General features: G+C 39.6%; 1 protein-coding gene across 1 annotated transcript in view; it reads right to left on the reverse strand.

Moving 5' to 3' along the window:
- Positions 1-8,739, reverse strand: part of CUL3 (cullin 3) — a 33,615-nt gene extending 24,876 nt beyond the window's left edge. Inside the window, exon 1 of the mRNA XM_072410126.1 lies at positions 8,394-8,739. Within this exon, the coding sequence (XP_072266227.1) occupies positions 8,394-8,459 (66 nt within the window). The 5' untranslated portion in view covers positions 8,460-8,739. The remainder of the gene's footprint in view (positions 1-8,393) is intronic.
- Between the last annotated feature and the right edge of the window lie 8,157 nt (positions 8,740-16,896).

Below are 16,896 nucleotides of genomic sequence, written 5' to 3' on the forward strand. Positions count from 1 at the left end.
ATGGTTGTTGCTCATTTGTGTCTTTTTTTTTTTTTTGCAATTTTACCAATCTGGGATCTGAATGGAAATAATAGCCTTTCGACTTGTTTAAGATTTAAGATCTAGGCAGCTGTTTATGGAATGATTGAAGTACAGGTAACCACTGAAGGAAGAACATATTATGTAATGATAGATAGGAATAAATAAAATAAGTACACAAGTTTGTATAACTTTGCCTGGACATTAATTACATGACTCCATCAAAAATGGAAAAACACAGAACACTTTAAGTGTAATATAAAACTCACTAGCGAAGAGCAAAGGAAGGAACGTGTAAAAACCATGAGTATTACTTGGCAAGGCATTAAAGGTATAAAAGCAAAAAGCATTAATGCAGTAGTTTAGTTTATGTAGATGTACTTATCAGTCTTACATTATGCAAATCGACAACTTAAGCTTTTGAAATAATGAAATCAACATTTCACACCTCTAAGTGACCATACTGCTCTATGAAGAAAAAAGTTCTATTGCTTTGGGCCACATGTGACATGAACAGAAGGCCCGATTTGTCATGGTATGGCTGGAAACCAAACAGATATAAAACCTGTAATGATACATTTCAGTTGAAGAATCTGTTTGTTCTCCACCCCACCTCAGGGCAATCACAAACCTTATTCAAAACTGATTAATCTCATGTTGTCTCTAAAACACCAATGTAGTTTAAATTTAATTTTCCACATCTTAAAGCAACCCAGAAGTCTGTTTACAGCAAATGAGCCATCTTCCTCCTGTATAATTATGCAGATTATTCATCACAATCCAGAGCCAAACATTTAAAAATATATCCGCTTATATATGTATTCTTGCAATAGACAGACCGATCTCCCAATTTCTCGCCTCCTACATGGCATACACGGTCCTGTGAAAACTAAGGGTACACCCTTTTTCAATTCCAAGATTTTACATATATTATTTACAGATAACTGTCCTTAGCAGGGTCTAAAAATCTTTAAATCTAAGCCCAGTAGTAAAATAATACGTCTCATTACAGTGTTTAACCCAAATTTTTTTTTTTAAACTGGGTGGGAAGAAATTGTAGGTGGGTGGCAGCCCTTGTGTTGTGACCCAACTCTTCAGTAACCTGCAACAATTGTGCACTGCTTCATGCTGGAATCATTGGTAATCGGACAATATTTACCATTGGGTGGGTTATTTAGAACTGGTATTCTGCGCCATTTCTGTGGCGCTTTTAATTTGTGGCTTGGATCCCTGGAATTGCTTTAAGATCACTGCTTTAAGATCACTTCCGGTAACACACACCAGAATACACCAAATGCAATGGATGAGCAGCACACGGCTCCTATCCACCCTCTTAATTTTCATGGAAACACTATGGGTGTATGTAATTTTTCACATACTGATTCTGCATTCTTACTTAAAGTTTGTTAAATAACGACACACTGTAATATGTCGTGTTTGGTTGTTCTTCTGAGATTTTATTTACCTAATTATAACACCTGCCGACTGTTTCATAAAAACAGTATTTTTTTTGCATGACAGTATATATGCCCTAACACTTGCTCCATCTTTGTGTTATATTTATTAGATACTTTACTTTCCTAAACTCTTTAAGCATTATATTCCTTGAACCAATGTTTTTCAACCAGGGTTTCTCAAGCAATGTACTAATGTACTGTGAGCTGTGCATACAGTAATTAGAGAAGGGGTTCCCAGAAGACCTGAATGTAATTTCAAGGATTCCCCTTCATGTTAAACACTAACTGAGAACAACATGTATCTACCTTTGCCTCTACAGTGCCCTCTAATTCATTGTACCCCATGGTCACAACCTCTAGAAGTAGATTAGCTATTGTGTGCATCCTCAAAACATATCTAATATAGTGTTTTAATGCAGTGCACCTATTTTTGTTATAACCAAGGGAATCATTTATATAACGCTGTGGGGATTGCTGTACAATGGAATTGTTGATCATAGTGAAAAACTAGAAATTGTTTTCCTGCTGTGGGCATAGGATGCATTACAATTACAGAAACAACCCAGCTTTGGATGACTCATGGAGGAAGAATAGACAGGGATCAGCAGTGTATACAAGGTTGGCTTTTAGAAGTACAGGAGGGAAGAAGTACAGAAGTACAATGGGGTAAAACCAGTACTTTAAAGTAAATTTTATGCAGGGCACATCATGGCGCTGGTCCTGTTTTTTTAGGTGGTTAATTGGGTCACAATACAGGGGCTGTCACCCGCCTAGCCTAAAAAAAATTTGTGTTGAACACTGGGTGTACTTGTGAATTGAGTCACATGGTACATGGATGAAAACCTGTTAGTGCCCCCTTTACTAACTTTTGTTCAGTCACTGACGTACAGAAATTAACTTAAATAAACTTGTCACGTTGTTGGGTTTTTTTTAAGGAATCAGAAACAACCCTGCTGCAGTCACTAAAAGCAGTTGGGCGTTGTATAATGCATCACTTTAATGCTCAGCTATTACAAGGTGAGGAGTTGCCACATTTGGAAAACTTCAAATCATTGAAAGTAAAGATTGTGGGTAAGAGACTTTAGGACAATAAAACTTTACAAGCAGTCTAGTTCTTCACACAGAAGAACAGCTATATACCCCATAAAGTACAGAGTAAACCCCATCACAGTATTAATTGGCTCTATAGTGCAATAGGTTGCCAAACCATTTCAGGTATTTTCCATCCTTCCTAAATGACTGCACTGAATAGCCAAGTAATCACCATTTACCAGTCAAAGACAAAAACTTCACTTGTTGTAAACAGTTTTTCTAAGAGTGATAAAGAAAAGTTTATCATTAATCAGTTGTCAAATTCTTTAGGTATTTGTATAACGGCCTTTTCTAGTCAAAGGCTGTACAAACATGTTTTGACTTTGCCTCCATTTTGACTGCAAACGGAGCCATTTTTACCCTCCAGCACTTGAGAACGGTCCAACATTGCAGCTGTTGTGCTTGTAGAGATTCTAAGTGGAGTGTCATACAAGGTGCTGCATCTATACGAGCATTACATCTAATCTGCTAACAATTACAGAAAAACAAACTAAACAATAGCAATTACACATTGCTATTTGTGGGGTCCTTCTATCTCACAAAGTAAAGACAGGCTGCATATATACTTGTTAGAAACAAGCCGACGCATTTGTGAAGTTTAAACCTGACAATGTATTTTCCTGTTTTTTAAAGGTAAAAGTAAGTACTTGTTTATGTTTAGATGTATATTCAGGTATACATGGTGCATAGCATCCAGTCTAATGCAATATACAGTACATCAATGCTGCTGGAGTAACAAGAGGGAATTTTTCTCATATGTTAGCCTATAGAGAAGTGCAGGGTAAAAATGGTAGGCACTATGAAAATCTCTCTCTGGTTGGATGTATTGTGCTCCTTGGTCATATTAATGTCTATAGCCCTGTACATAGGAGATTCTACTGGTGTAGGGGAAATGTGTACAGCAAGCCTTCCTAAAATCCTAATAATGAAAATGTGAAAAGATAAAGTATTGCTTTTTCTACAAAATTTTTCTAAAATGTCCTTAGCACATTTGTTGGTACCCCTAGAAAAGATCATAAAAATCTTGGATTAGGGAGGTTTTCCAAGGCAGCCTTTTCCTTTAATTATTAACACACAAATCTTTGATCATTCAACCATTCATTTAGGCTATTTAGATGGGAAAAGATTGTCACTCTGCTGTCTGGTATCATTGTGTCCCACACTGAACATGGCCAAGAGACAGCAAAGGAGAACGTTGTCTGAAATGATCAGAACGAAAACTATTGACAAACATGTTAAATGCAAGATACTCAGTGTTCCTGTGACAACAGCTGCCAATGTTTTTAGGAAGTTTAAAATCCATTGGACTGTAAGGAAACCTCCATGGATGCTGATGTAAGAGGAAATCAATGCAAACTGCTATTGCAAACGGCATGCTAATAAAAAGGTTGAGAAGATTGACAGAAGCTCGTAACTGTGTTCCTTCTCCTTTTATTGTCCACTCGGAGTGGGAATGGGGAGGAGACATGTAAGTGAAAGTGAAACTTCAACAAAGTGCAACAAAAATTGCACTTTGAGTTCCTTCTCTGCCAGACAGGGTACGTTCTGTAGAAGAGTTAAATAATCATTTCCCGAGGTCAAACAAATGTAGGTTTCACATACATGTTAATGCATTGTCAAGCATTAATGTGCTCCTTATCAGGACTACAGGAATTTTGCTGTGCATAGAAAACACACCTTTAGAGTGCACCTGTGTGCAGACATTAAATAATTTACACATTGTTAACAAGCAAAAAGCATGATAACAGCCACCCCTGCCCCTCTCTAGATGCAATACCTTTATACATTTATCCTAGCAAAGTGACTAGACTAACCATGCACACAGATGAGAAGCAGACCTGTTTCCTGTGTGTTCTGCATCAATCGTTTTCTGTCACATGACAGAGAACACAACCAAGTTCTCCTCCTCAACCATCTATAAAGTGCAAAGGGTAACCAAACTGATCACAGGTAGAGTTTAGAGGGGAGTCTGAACTATATCACATTACTGCTTAGAATTTTGGAAGATTTGTGAAGGCCCTCCGAGTTATACCATTCCAACTCCCCAATCAGTGTAGGGACTTTAAAGAGGAAGTAAACCCAAAACAACAAAAATTCCACTTGCCTTTAATTCCGCTGATCAGTCAATCCGTCGGGAGGTTTCCTCCATCGAGTCCCAGGCGCCACCATATTCTCCTCTTCTTTCTATGTCACCCGACTGCGTGAGATCACCATTTTTTTTTCCTTTTTTATGGAAAGGGCTCCTTCTGCACATGCCCAAGATTGCCAGGAATGCGCAGAAGGAGCACCCAGACGCAGGTATGGCAGTATGCTTTGCGCTCCCATTCCCAGGCGATCGAGAATTAAGGGGGCAGCTCAACGCAGGGTGCTGCACTTGAAAAAAAAAAACTAACAAACAGAATTTTTTTTTTTAAAAAAGGGTTGTTTACACTTTAATGAAAAGTGAAAATTCTGAGTTTAGGTACGCTATAAATGTCCTACTGTTAGGCTTGTGCACAGTTGGGAGAACGGGGTGGATGGTACCTGCCATTGGCATTTCAAAGGCCAGCTTACTGAAAGACGACAGTATTTGCATAAAAGCTTGAGGGAGCTCCAATACAGATTCGGGGATTCAGGATGCCACAATACAATAGAATTAGGTTTGTGTTCTTTCCATAGAAATGCTTTTTAAATGTCTGAAGAGTACCATCCTGCTGCAAATCCTTTTCTGGCGATGTCCCTTCTGCAATAAAAAATACTTACCTGCCTGATTGTTCTCTTTAAATGTCAATGCAAAAAGCTTTAGCTGGATACCTGATGCATACAGATATGCATCTGCCAGGACTGAATGAACTCCAATGTCAATCTGATCCAGCCAATCAAGACAGCCGAATATCAAAACAAGAAAAATGCGGGAGAAGATGACGATTCTTCCGACACAATAGGGTCAGGTAAGTGTAAAAAGAGTTTAGTTCCGCTTTAAAATGAACTTAACTTGCAAGTTATGGCTAAAAATTGTAAATAAGAATCACTTGTGTAGATTATTTTACCTGTTTTTATTATATTAGCTAAAAACATTTCATTTGTTTTAGCAATATTAAAAAATAATTTCTCAATTTTCATGTAACCTGATATTTAGTTTGCAGAAAATTGTGCGTAATCAACTGTCTTCAAAATACAATATCTTAGTTTTCCCAATATTTAATACAGGAAGCACACAAGACACAGAATTATTAGAGCACAAAGGGGTTAGCGAGCAGCATGAGTTATTTCTTTTCAGACACTTTACATTCAGCAAGAAAATGAACTGGGTCTGTTCTGAATCACAAATTTTTAAATCCCAGTTTGAGCACTACATATTGGCTTGCTTTTTTTATGCTCCCAGCTAATTGTGTCATAGGTGTCCAGTAAACCCCAAAACTGTGCCAGCTTTCTACTCCCCCCCATTACTTTGTTTCACCTAATGACCCAGTTCCACTTTTTCCATCATGTTTGTATCATGAACGCTATCTGGAAAAGTGAAAGTTGTGACACTGCTTCTATGTCCCATGCTTTGTAAAGAGTATAATTACTTGTAATAGTGTAATCAATGCAGTGTATAATTTAGGCTTAGCTCACATTAGCTGTACAAAGACTCCTGATTTAATTTAGTTTTCAAACTGCAAGTACTATTCCTCCATATCTTCACTTAGATAATCAGAACACAGATCACAATATCAAGCCTCAATTATTCTAGACCAGTGACCCCCGCGTATATAGAAAAATGTGGCAGCCTTTGTGTGTGCCAAGTGTATGCCAAGCCCAACCTTTTTTTAGTTATGTAGAGAGAAGGAAAAGGATGAAACCACCATCAGTTTATTTATTCCTATCTGTACCCCACAGAGTGATTTTCCATCACTTCCTGTCCTACAGACCGAACAAGAAATAATTCAAAGTGAACAAAGTTTTCATTGCAGAGTTGTCCCCATTGGAGGATTTTCCTTCACTTATTGCTGCAATGACAATTCCAAATATTGGATTAGCTCCTACTTTCTGTCTAAATGCCAGGCTAAATAACAGAGGTGAATTTCCTCAGCAAAAAGGCGTGAATATTCACACACCGCAATAAAAATATTCAAACTGTATACTAAACTAAAATATAGCATTAAAACAAAACAATAAAATTCACTAGAGGAGAAAGTTAAGCAAGTAAAGATTTACAAAAAAAAAAAATATATTGCCGTTTTATCCCTATGAGAATATCTTAAATTGCTGCCCCAGTGCCAACCTTTTAACTGAGAACGTGAAGAGAAACTTCTCCAACAAGGAAACTGACATACATAAAGACCTGACTGCTCTTAAACCTCCCTGGCGGTATAAATAATAAGTATTTTTAAATGTGAAAGCTGTACATTTAAAAATACTTAGCACTTTAAATTTCCCGCCTCCCAGCTGCACGCTCATCTGCTTTCCCTGGCCTGGCGTCCCCAACGTTCACATGCCAGGGACACAGATGGCAGCCCGGCATTGCCAAGGGAAGAAGATGCCCGGTATCGCTGGAGGACGTTGTGGGCACCACTTAGCAGGTAAGGCAATTCCACCCTCAGTGTGGCTCAGGGTTACCGCTTTTGGTATAGATAATTCACCCCGAGCCACACTCTAGGGAGGTTAATCCCCAACTCCCACATTATATATAAAAAAGGAACAAAGGCCAGATTCCAAACTGCAATCATGAAGAACACTTGTGAATCTCATACAGCATTGGGCCGCATTGTTGATGTGTTTAGGAGACGTTTGTAAATGTTTTTTTTTTTATTTTGCTTGGAAGAAAGTTATGAGCATCTCTGGCACATTTAGGTAACGTTGTCATTGACCGGGATTGAAGCTTTAGAAGATAACAAATGTTTCTGGCAAGACAGAAATTCTGAGCTCCTCCTGATCATTGTTGTGAGTACCAGATGCTGAGGATAAAGTAGAATGAATTGTAAGCTCTTCAGGGCAGGGTCCTCTCCTCCTCCTGTCTGCCATTTACAACTCTAATGTACAGCGCTGCGTAATATGTTGGTGCTATATCAACCCATGTTTAATAATAACAACAATAATAATGAAATCTTCTGATCACACAAATCATCAAGACCGTCCATACTATGCGTATAATACGCACCAAGAAATCAAATTAATTCATTAAAATAACAACGCGGCGAGAATTTCTTGTTTGCTTCAGCTAACACAGGTAAAGGATCAATCCCCTGCCCAATCCCCTTTGTCCTTGTGGGGGAGATTTTCCTTTATTTCCCATGGTGGCAAAACAATATTTTACACTTCCTGTGACTATCACTAAGTGTACAGCACTGCGTAATATGTTGGCGCCATATAAATCGAGTTTAATAATAAAGTATATGAAACAGGGCATGCTTAATTCTTTCATGACCCAATTCAGATTGGCTTTATATTGATTTAATTTTTGTTTCAATTTGGATAAAGTAGGGAAGGGTTAAAATCTTTTTTTTTTTTTTGCTTATTAAGGACATTTTAGGAAATCCCATACAAATCTCCTCCTCTGTGTCATTTGCTACCACTATTTAAAGTACAACACTGCATAATATGCTGGAGCTATATAAATCCTGTTTATTATTAATAATAATAAAGATGAATTGTCATGTTAAGGGGTAATCATTAGGGGCCAGCAGTTAGGCTGACATTCATGGCCAGTGAGGAATCTTGGTGTGAATGTTATGGTCAGTGCTGATGATGGGCACACTGGGTACATATGGGGTGACATGTGTGGCTGTCATTGTGTTTACCCCTCCTGTACACACAGCCCGCCCCCAGGTGATCTCTCCCCGCCCCCTCCCGGCCGTGTCTTACCGGGAAGGCCCGGATCCTCATCTTGGTGTCCTTTCTGCTGCCGGTGCCTTTGCTGAGGTTTGACATGTCAGCGGTGGCTGCCTTGCCTCGGCCCCGGGGCCCCTCCTTATCTCCCCCCGGTGTGTGGCGGTGTGAGGAGGCCCCGGGCCCGGCCTGTTAGTGGGCTGACTGCCTCCTGTGACGTCCTGCTTCCAGCTGCTCCCTCCGCCGCCGGACCACCCGTGCGCCTATTACTCTACACTAGGGCTGCTTTACTCGGCGCTGACTAAACCCCTCCGCTATGGCGGACAGGCAGTAGCAGCATCCCCTCTCACTCTTCTCGCTCGGCCGGTAGGAGGAGCGCGAGAGTGGGGCGGTTCTCGCGAGATTCGCTGATTCCCTTTCCTTCCCCTCCCTACTTGCAATATTCAGCCTGTCACAGCAGCATGGAGACGTCAGGAACAGCTGGAGGGCGAACTTACATGTCGTCATAGTCTTCCGGAGCGCTGATAGGCTGAGGGGAGGGGCTTCATATCTATGGGAGCAGGACAGTGTATGTACGTTTTCATCGTGCTAGTACAGACTACGCCCCCTTCTCAGCTACAGCCCGCTTGCGCTGCTCCATGCTCTTCTTTCTGAACATCTTTATTAGCACACGTCAATGTGGACAAAGTGACAGCTGTTCTGTCAAGTTGTGTTGTTGTCACAGTGCCATTCCTAGTCCCTAGCTGGAATTCTTGTGAATAAAATACCCTTCAATAGGAATACATTTGGTCTGATTCATGCATGAAACTTGCAAACATTTTCCTAAAAAATCATATATTTGCTGCTTTAAATTACTACATGTGGGGAACAACTGAAGCCCAAACTTTCCATTTTCATTTTGGGTAGAGGAATCATTTTCAAACTGTGTCCGCCGAGAAAATTTTGCTTCACTTTATGTCCTGTAGATGTGACAGGAAGTGAGAGGAAATTTCTCTAAAGTGAATGTCAATTCCCTCTTAGTTGTCATGGAAACAAGTCTCACCACTGGGAAATTTCCTTTTTTTTCTGTTCTGATGAACTTGATATTAAAATGTGAATTTTCCCTGGCTCCAAACCAACCATGATATTAATTCGTAGATTGTAAGCTCTTCGGGACAGGGTCTTCTCCTCCTCCTGTGTCACTGTCTGTATCTGTCTGTCATTTACAACCCCTATTTAATGTACAGCGCTGCATAATATGTTGGCGCTATATAAATCCTGTTTATTAATAATAATAATAATAGTAATCACAGGACAAATTAAGACAGTCACATCTTTCTAAGCATTACAGATTTTCATAGGGCTGTCTCAGAATTTAAAGCTTCCCTGCAGGCTCCCCCTACCCCCCTCTAACTGATTACTGCCATTAAAGAATAAAAATACCTTATTTATGTTTTTACTGAGGCCATTGTCACAAGATGTTCATGGCGGTTTCTTTTCTCCTCTTTTGTTTACAAGAGGCAGGGTCCTTCACTGGGTGTCCATGCCACTGCCGGCATTACAAGGACACTTGATGAGTCTTGGAAGTTGTTTTCTTTACCAGACTACCCATATAAATATAGAATATTGAGATTATATAAGTATTTAAAGAGGAACTAAATCCATGTGGCTCACATCCTATACACATGGATTGATTGTCCTGGTAGACATGAGATTCAAAGACATTTAACAATTTTGTTGTTGTCCCATGCCTCCTGAAGAAGCAATATGCATTGCGAAACGCGTTGAAAAATGAAAATGAGACAACTAAAAAAATATCTTTATTAGAATTGTTAACAACAAAAACTATATGCACTGATCTTTTGTCCACAGAAATGTCTTTTGTGTTTATTGAATAAAAAATTATGATTTTTTGATAAATTGATGTCTACAAGATATAATTATTGAAATTTGGTGCCGTCAAAATCCAATTATAAAATGATTAAATATTTATTGCAGAAGGTACACCGCCCGTTCCTTTCTGCAATCATATCCAGCCTGATCATACAAACTTCATAACCACAATTGGAGTCTATGTCTGATAGGAGGCTCTGGGCAGAGTGAGGTACTCTGCCAGAGAAGAGAAACCCATTCAAAGCAGACTTATCACCAAAATGTTTACTATTTATCCACTCTACAAACAGTAGATAATCTTTTATATGAGGTAAAAATTTACTTGTTTTTTCCCTCTTGATCTTTTTTTTTTTTTTTAAAAATGGGAAACCCCTCTGTCTTTGAATAGGAGCCCAGAGTCTCCATGTACGCCACATATCCAAGGCCAATATCCCCATATTGGGCATGTGCAGAATTGGCTTTCCCTGGCATTGAAAAACAAATGCCAATCTTGTGCATGCACAGTGAGATTGGCACTCTTTTTTCTTTACAGTTACAGCAGCAAATGTCACCTGATCTCATGCCTGAGCTGTGTGAGATTGTGTAAAGTAGCCAGAAGACGATGGCACTGCCTCTGTGCCTGGATGAAGGAAAAATCAAGGATGGCGTGGGACTGAAACAAGGCCCAGATGTGGATGAACCAGGGGCTCTGCAAAAGTAGGTAAGTGGGATTTTTTTTATTTTTATGACAGGTCCACTTTCATTACTACAATGAAGACGACGGGTACCTGGGGGTGCTCTGATGTCAGGAGAATGGTCTTATTCAAGCTGGGAGTAGAGTGGTGTCTGGATATCCATTTAGGTGGACTAAAGCTGTGTACGCAAGTCAGATAATCGTAACCCATTGACATATGGTTATGCCTGTCTTGTGAAAATCTGACATTTGTACAGCACAATAGCAGATCAATGAACAACCAATTGGGAATGACTGCAATGCACGTCAATAGAGGAGAGCACAGCCAGGTGCCGCTCATTCGTCCTTCCCCCTTCTACTCCCTATAGGGCAAAATGGACACCATGTGTACAGTGCTTGTCCATTCATCTGCCACTGGAAATAATCATGAAAGATCGTTTCCAGTGACAAAAATCCTACATGTATACGTAACCAAAAGCCTTTACCAAAGAAAAAGTGAGAAGTAAGATTTATTGGAGGCTTGCCTACTTCCTGATATGTGATCACCTTACCTCTCCATATGGTGAGATGTTTAATTCGGGCATTCTGCACCATAACCCCCTCTCCTTATCACCCTGAACTGTTTAATAAACCCCTGGACCTTGTGTTTTATACCCCACTAGAAGAGAGAAGAGATCCAGGTATTCTTTATGTGGCCCAGGTGTCACAAATATGTTTATGTAGTCTACAGACTAATGCAGCTAAACTAAAGAAGTGAAGTTTGTTCTTTTTGCACACTGAAATTTTACATTGTTCACGAACTAGGTGAATCTGTGCTGATGCTATTTAGTCAACTATGTGCAAGCACAAATCCTGTTTTTTTAATTTACACAATTGTTTATTTTTTAATATTTATTTTTTCACCACCTAAATTACTCTCACCAGCCTTGCTAGTAATGAGTTGTACCCCAGGTTGGACCCTTTTTGCTTTCAGAATTGTCATTATTCTTTGTGGTATAGTTTCAACAAGGTGCTAAACACCTTCATCACTTTGTTCCATATTAACATCATAACATTACGCAGTTTGTGCAGATTTATTGGTTGCACGTCCATAATACAAATCTCTCATTCCAACACATTGCAAAGGAGCTCTTGGACTGAGATTTGGTTACTACAGTGAAATCATTGTCATGATCAGGAAACCAGTGTGAGAAGATATAAGCTTTGTGACATGGCACGCAACCCTGCTGGAAGTAGGCATCAGAAAAAGCAGAACTTCCTCTGCGCTGGGATGAAGGAGGATTTTAGAACGACGCGGGACCTGATCGAGGAAACCTCCAGAGGGATCGACAGATCTGTGAAAAAAAGGTGAGTGAGTTTTATTTTATTAACTTCCACTTTAACAGGGAATAAAAATACCTATAAAAATAAACAGTGAGTGTATAATTTCAGTGTAAACTGAATCTGCTCTTCTTTAGTAAATAAGCCACAATGAATAAACCATATTGTTGGGAGCCTCACAAGTTGGGTATATACTCTTTATGACTTCACCTTTTCATTTAAGACTCCTAGGGTGTACTAAGAGTCATTGCAATTAAATGCTTACTTCTAAGCGCTGCTCATATATTATCAATGACTAATGTACGGGGTAGCCCATGAGACCTAAATACCTGACTAGCAAACACACAATATCCACTCACTTGGCTGAAACAGAAGAGTTGTGTACATAGCACAGCTCCATAGAGTGGCACTGCCGCTCCAATTTCAGCTCCATAGAGTGGCACTGCCGCTCCAATTTCAGCTCCTACATTTTTATTTTATTAACCCTAGGTGTTGGGGTTGGGGCATGGTAGGTTTTCATTAAAATCTGAGTTGGTAATTCAGTTCCATTTAAAAATGAATAAACACCAAATAGACAAGATAGCTTTACTGCATTGAATATTAGAATTTGTAATATATAATTTGCTCAAAAAAACCAAGTGGCCTAAATTAAAAAGGCATTTGCCAAGCATTCTAACCTCAAAGATGTTGATGTCACCTTGTTTTTTCATTTCATTCATTTTGCTAAATCCTATAAGCTTTCATCCATCCTGCATTTTGTGCATGTTAGAGTCTATTCAAATAAGGCTATGAGCAATATTTATTTAATTGGTTTGAACACTATGTGACAATGAACTTGTTTGTCTGAAATATTCCTGGGTGAACATTAGTAATTCCTACTTTCCTACTGACAATGTGCAAGGTTAAGCCTAGCTGTCTGGTGGGGCATAATACCAAGTCTGGAAAGGGAAGTGTTGCTGAGTGGGCAGTTCCCAGTTCTGTCTGTTAAGATTCCCATCACACTGGGCAGGCCTTGGTTCTTGTAAAGCCTTAGGCCCACTGCTAAGCACAAAGAATAAATATGTGGTAATGCCAAGATGTCCTTTTGTCAACTATTGTTAAATGATTAAGGGTGAATCTACACAAAGGTGTTTTTTTACATTACCTTTTTTTCTATCTACTAGATTTGCTAACTGAAAACCCTTGGGCCAATCCTATCTTGTGCCACAATTAAGCTACGTACACACGGCAGATTTTTATCGCCCGATAATCGGCATCGGCCAATTATCGGGCGAAAATCTTCCGTGTGTACAGTCGGTGTCGTCCATCGTCCGGACGACCGACCTGCCGGATCCACGGACGATGGACGACAGCCGATCGTAATGAAAGGGAAGGGGAGAGCGCGCAGCAGGGTGCCGCTCTGTCGCTCTCCCCCCTCCCCTCTCCATAGAGCATGAACGGTGCTGTATGTACAGCATCGTTCATGCATCTTGCAGCCCCTTGTCGTTGGAAAGGATCGTGAAAGATCCTTTCCAACGACAAAAATTGCAAGTGTGTACGCAGCTTTACCCTCAGGCTAATCACAGATGTGCAAAAATTATGAAACAACTGTAAGATGCATGAACGAGTGCTGTACATACATCGCCGTTCTGCTCTATGGAGAGGGGAGCGGGAAAACCCCACTGGGCTCTCCTCCCCTTCACTTTTATTATGAACGTTTGTCATCCATCATCCGTAGATCCACCAGGACAGTCGTTCGAACGATGGGCAATGAGCACTGTACACAGGCATGATTCTCGTCCGATACCAGCCCTGAGCCGATTATTGGACGAGAACCATTGCATGTGTGTACATAGCCGCAGACACCCGCAAGGTTTGTGTGGGTTAGGTCTATATAAAAGATTGTTGCAGGTGATGTTTTTTTTACACAAGTAGCTACCAGACTAAATGTACTTGGCTAAGTATAGGCTCAGTGTTGGTTCCAATGGTCATGGGGGGCGGGGCATTTATTATCATTATTAAACAGTACTTATATAGCGCCTACATACTATGCAGCGCTGTACATTAAATAGGGGTTGCAAATGACAGACAGATATAAAGAGTGACACAGGGAGCACCCTGCCCAGAAGAGCTTACAATCTAATGGCATATCCAGATCTACCTGTACCAAGTGCAGACAAAGGGTTGGATCAGACATTTGTCTGACCCTAATAAAAGTTATAGGCTGTTAAGGCAGAAGTAGTCTGCACTGGCCTCCCCCCACATCACAGTTTTTGGATTTGAATCTAATTCCAAAGGACATTTGGTATCATCCAGCATTTCCCGAATTCTTGAATTAATGTTCCTAATAAGAATTTAGCTGCAGAAGGCATAAAAAGGCTTGTAACAACTGCTCCACCATGATACACATTTTAGAATATATGAGATGCTAAGTGTCAGTGGATCAAGTTATGAGCAAGCATTTCTTGTTCTGCTTGAAGTTGGTTCTTATCTATCCTGCTTTCTTAGAAGATTTCTGGGAATAGGTGGCTTTTCCTTACCAATATTTCAAAAGCATTTTATTTACTTCGGAAAACCTGCATATTAAAGGGATTTTTTTCTACACAGCCCTGTACAATAAATAGAGGTTGCAAATGACAGACAGATACAGACAGTGACACAGGAAGAGGAGAGGACACTGTTCAAATCTCTGTTCCTTTAAGGTAGGGGGTCCCATAATGTAGAAGCACCTGATCATAAGTGTAAGATGTGTTACCAAAGCTTTGAAAATGTTGAATGACTAGGCAATGGGTTCATTTGCTGGAAAGGCTGTTTGTCAGGGCTCCATATACATGATGATTAAACAAATGGCAACTGACAAAAACTCTACAATGTTACATTGTGGATTGAACAAAAAACTCTTTTTCTTACTAAATGATTTTCTTACTAAATGACATAAAAATATACTTAACAAATCGGAACTTCTCTCAATCCCATATTCTACAGCCAATTCTGCTTTGGCAGGAACGTTAATGTCTCCCACACTCTCTCTTAGCTGAATACAATCATATGCAAAAGCTGTTCATGACTTGAAAAAAGAACCTGTCATTAGGCAGATAAGGTTTTTGAAGCTGAACTAGCATGGTACTCATGGCTGCAGTGTAATGATAACTTCACACAGTAGAGAACAGATGTGGAAACAAACCAGCAAGACGGAATTATTATTTTTAGAGACTTAGGTGCTAATACTGCTGCTGCTGTATACATTAGATTGTGAGCTCCTTTGACAGTAGTTGTCAAAGGAGCAAAAGACAGTAGTTGTCTTTGACTCCTTTGACAATAGTGATACCACAATAGATTATGTAAAGCGCTACATAATATGCTAGTGCTATTTGCTTCTAGAATCACAAAAATGTAAATAATTTTTACAAATTTTTTAATTAAGTCTTACCAGTAAGTTGTATCTAGAGTTACTTTTTTGCTCGGGCAACATTTACCCACATCCACTGAAGTTTTGTCACCCTTTTTTTTCATATACCTGAGCTGGACTACAAGCGTGCAATGCAGAGTATGCGGGGATCTTCCACAGCTGCCACTGCTAGGGTGCCCTGACATCCCCACAAGGTTTAAAGAGTCTAAAGGGTGTGCATATAAACAAGGTTAGGGGAAGACAAATAACATGATCCTATATTACTTAAAAAGGTAATTTAGTATTATTTTGTGCGTGTTTCATTGTATGAACCACACCTCTGCCTGAATAAAAAACTAAAGCCCTGATCAGGTAGGTGCGTTCTTTAAATGAATTCTAAGGCTTGCATTTCCATTTGGCATGAAGTGTACCAGTAACAGTTAAACGGTTTAGAGGACCTTTAATGCAGGCTTTCTTGATCTATTCAATATGGAGCAAACCTTGAAATAACTTCAGCGAGCCCCTGATATAATTACTATATCCACAGATCACAATATAAATAGGGCCTGGTGGTCAGTAGGAAAAATGCCTGTTACATTGTTTGCCAGTGGGAAAAAAAATGTCACCTTTACAGATAAGCAAAAAGATCATTGGTGTCATTTCAACTGACCTGAGGGGCACAAATTGTTTATGGCTCAATGAACTCCTAGGAGCCTCTTGAGGAAGCTCAGGGTTTTATGGAACCCTGGTTAAGAAACATTGCTTTAGAGGATATTGAGTCTTTCTAGTGAACACCATCCATCCATGAAATTGAAAGTAGGTGATGGTAGTAGGCAGCACCCTATAGCAGTGCCCAAGGCTTCACACACACGTTCAATGGTTCTCATCCGATAATCAGCTCAGGGCCGATATCGGACGAGATTCTGGCGTGTGTACAGCGCTCGTCAATCGTCCGAAGGTATACATCTTTCTGAGTTATCACACCTATTCAATCAATTATAATCTATTTAAATAACTGTATTGTGTCTATTTATAAAGCAGTAAATGACATTTACTGAAACATTCCCTGATGGAGAGTCTTCCAATTCCATGTGTTTCAGTGAAAGTAATTGATTCTCCACCAGGGAATGTTTCTCCAAATGTCAGATTCACTGGTTTATAAATAGACTCATTTTGTTATTTCATATAAGCATTTTGTACATGAAATTTACTGGCACTTTAAATGAACAAAGCTATAGGTTGTATAGCCACATTAGTGGCACTGTAACATTTAATTCCAATTGTCATTTATAGTCTTTGTTTGAATT

This window comes from Pyxicephalus adspersus, chromosome 4, assembly GCF_032062135.1.
Source record: "Pyxicephalus adspersus chromosome 4, UCB_Pads_2.0, whole genome shotgun sequence".
NCBI lineage: Eukaryota > Metazoa > Chordata > Amphibia > Anura > Pyxicephalidae > Pyxicephalus > Pyxicephalus adspersus.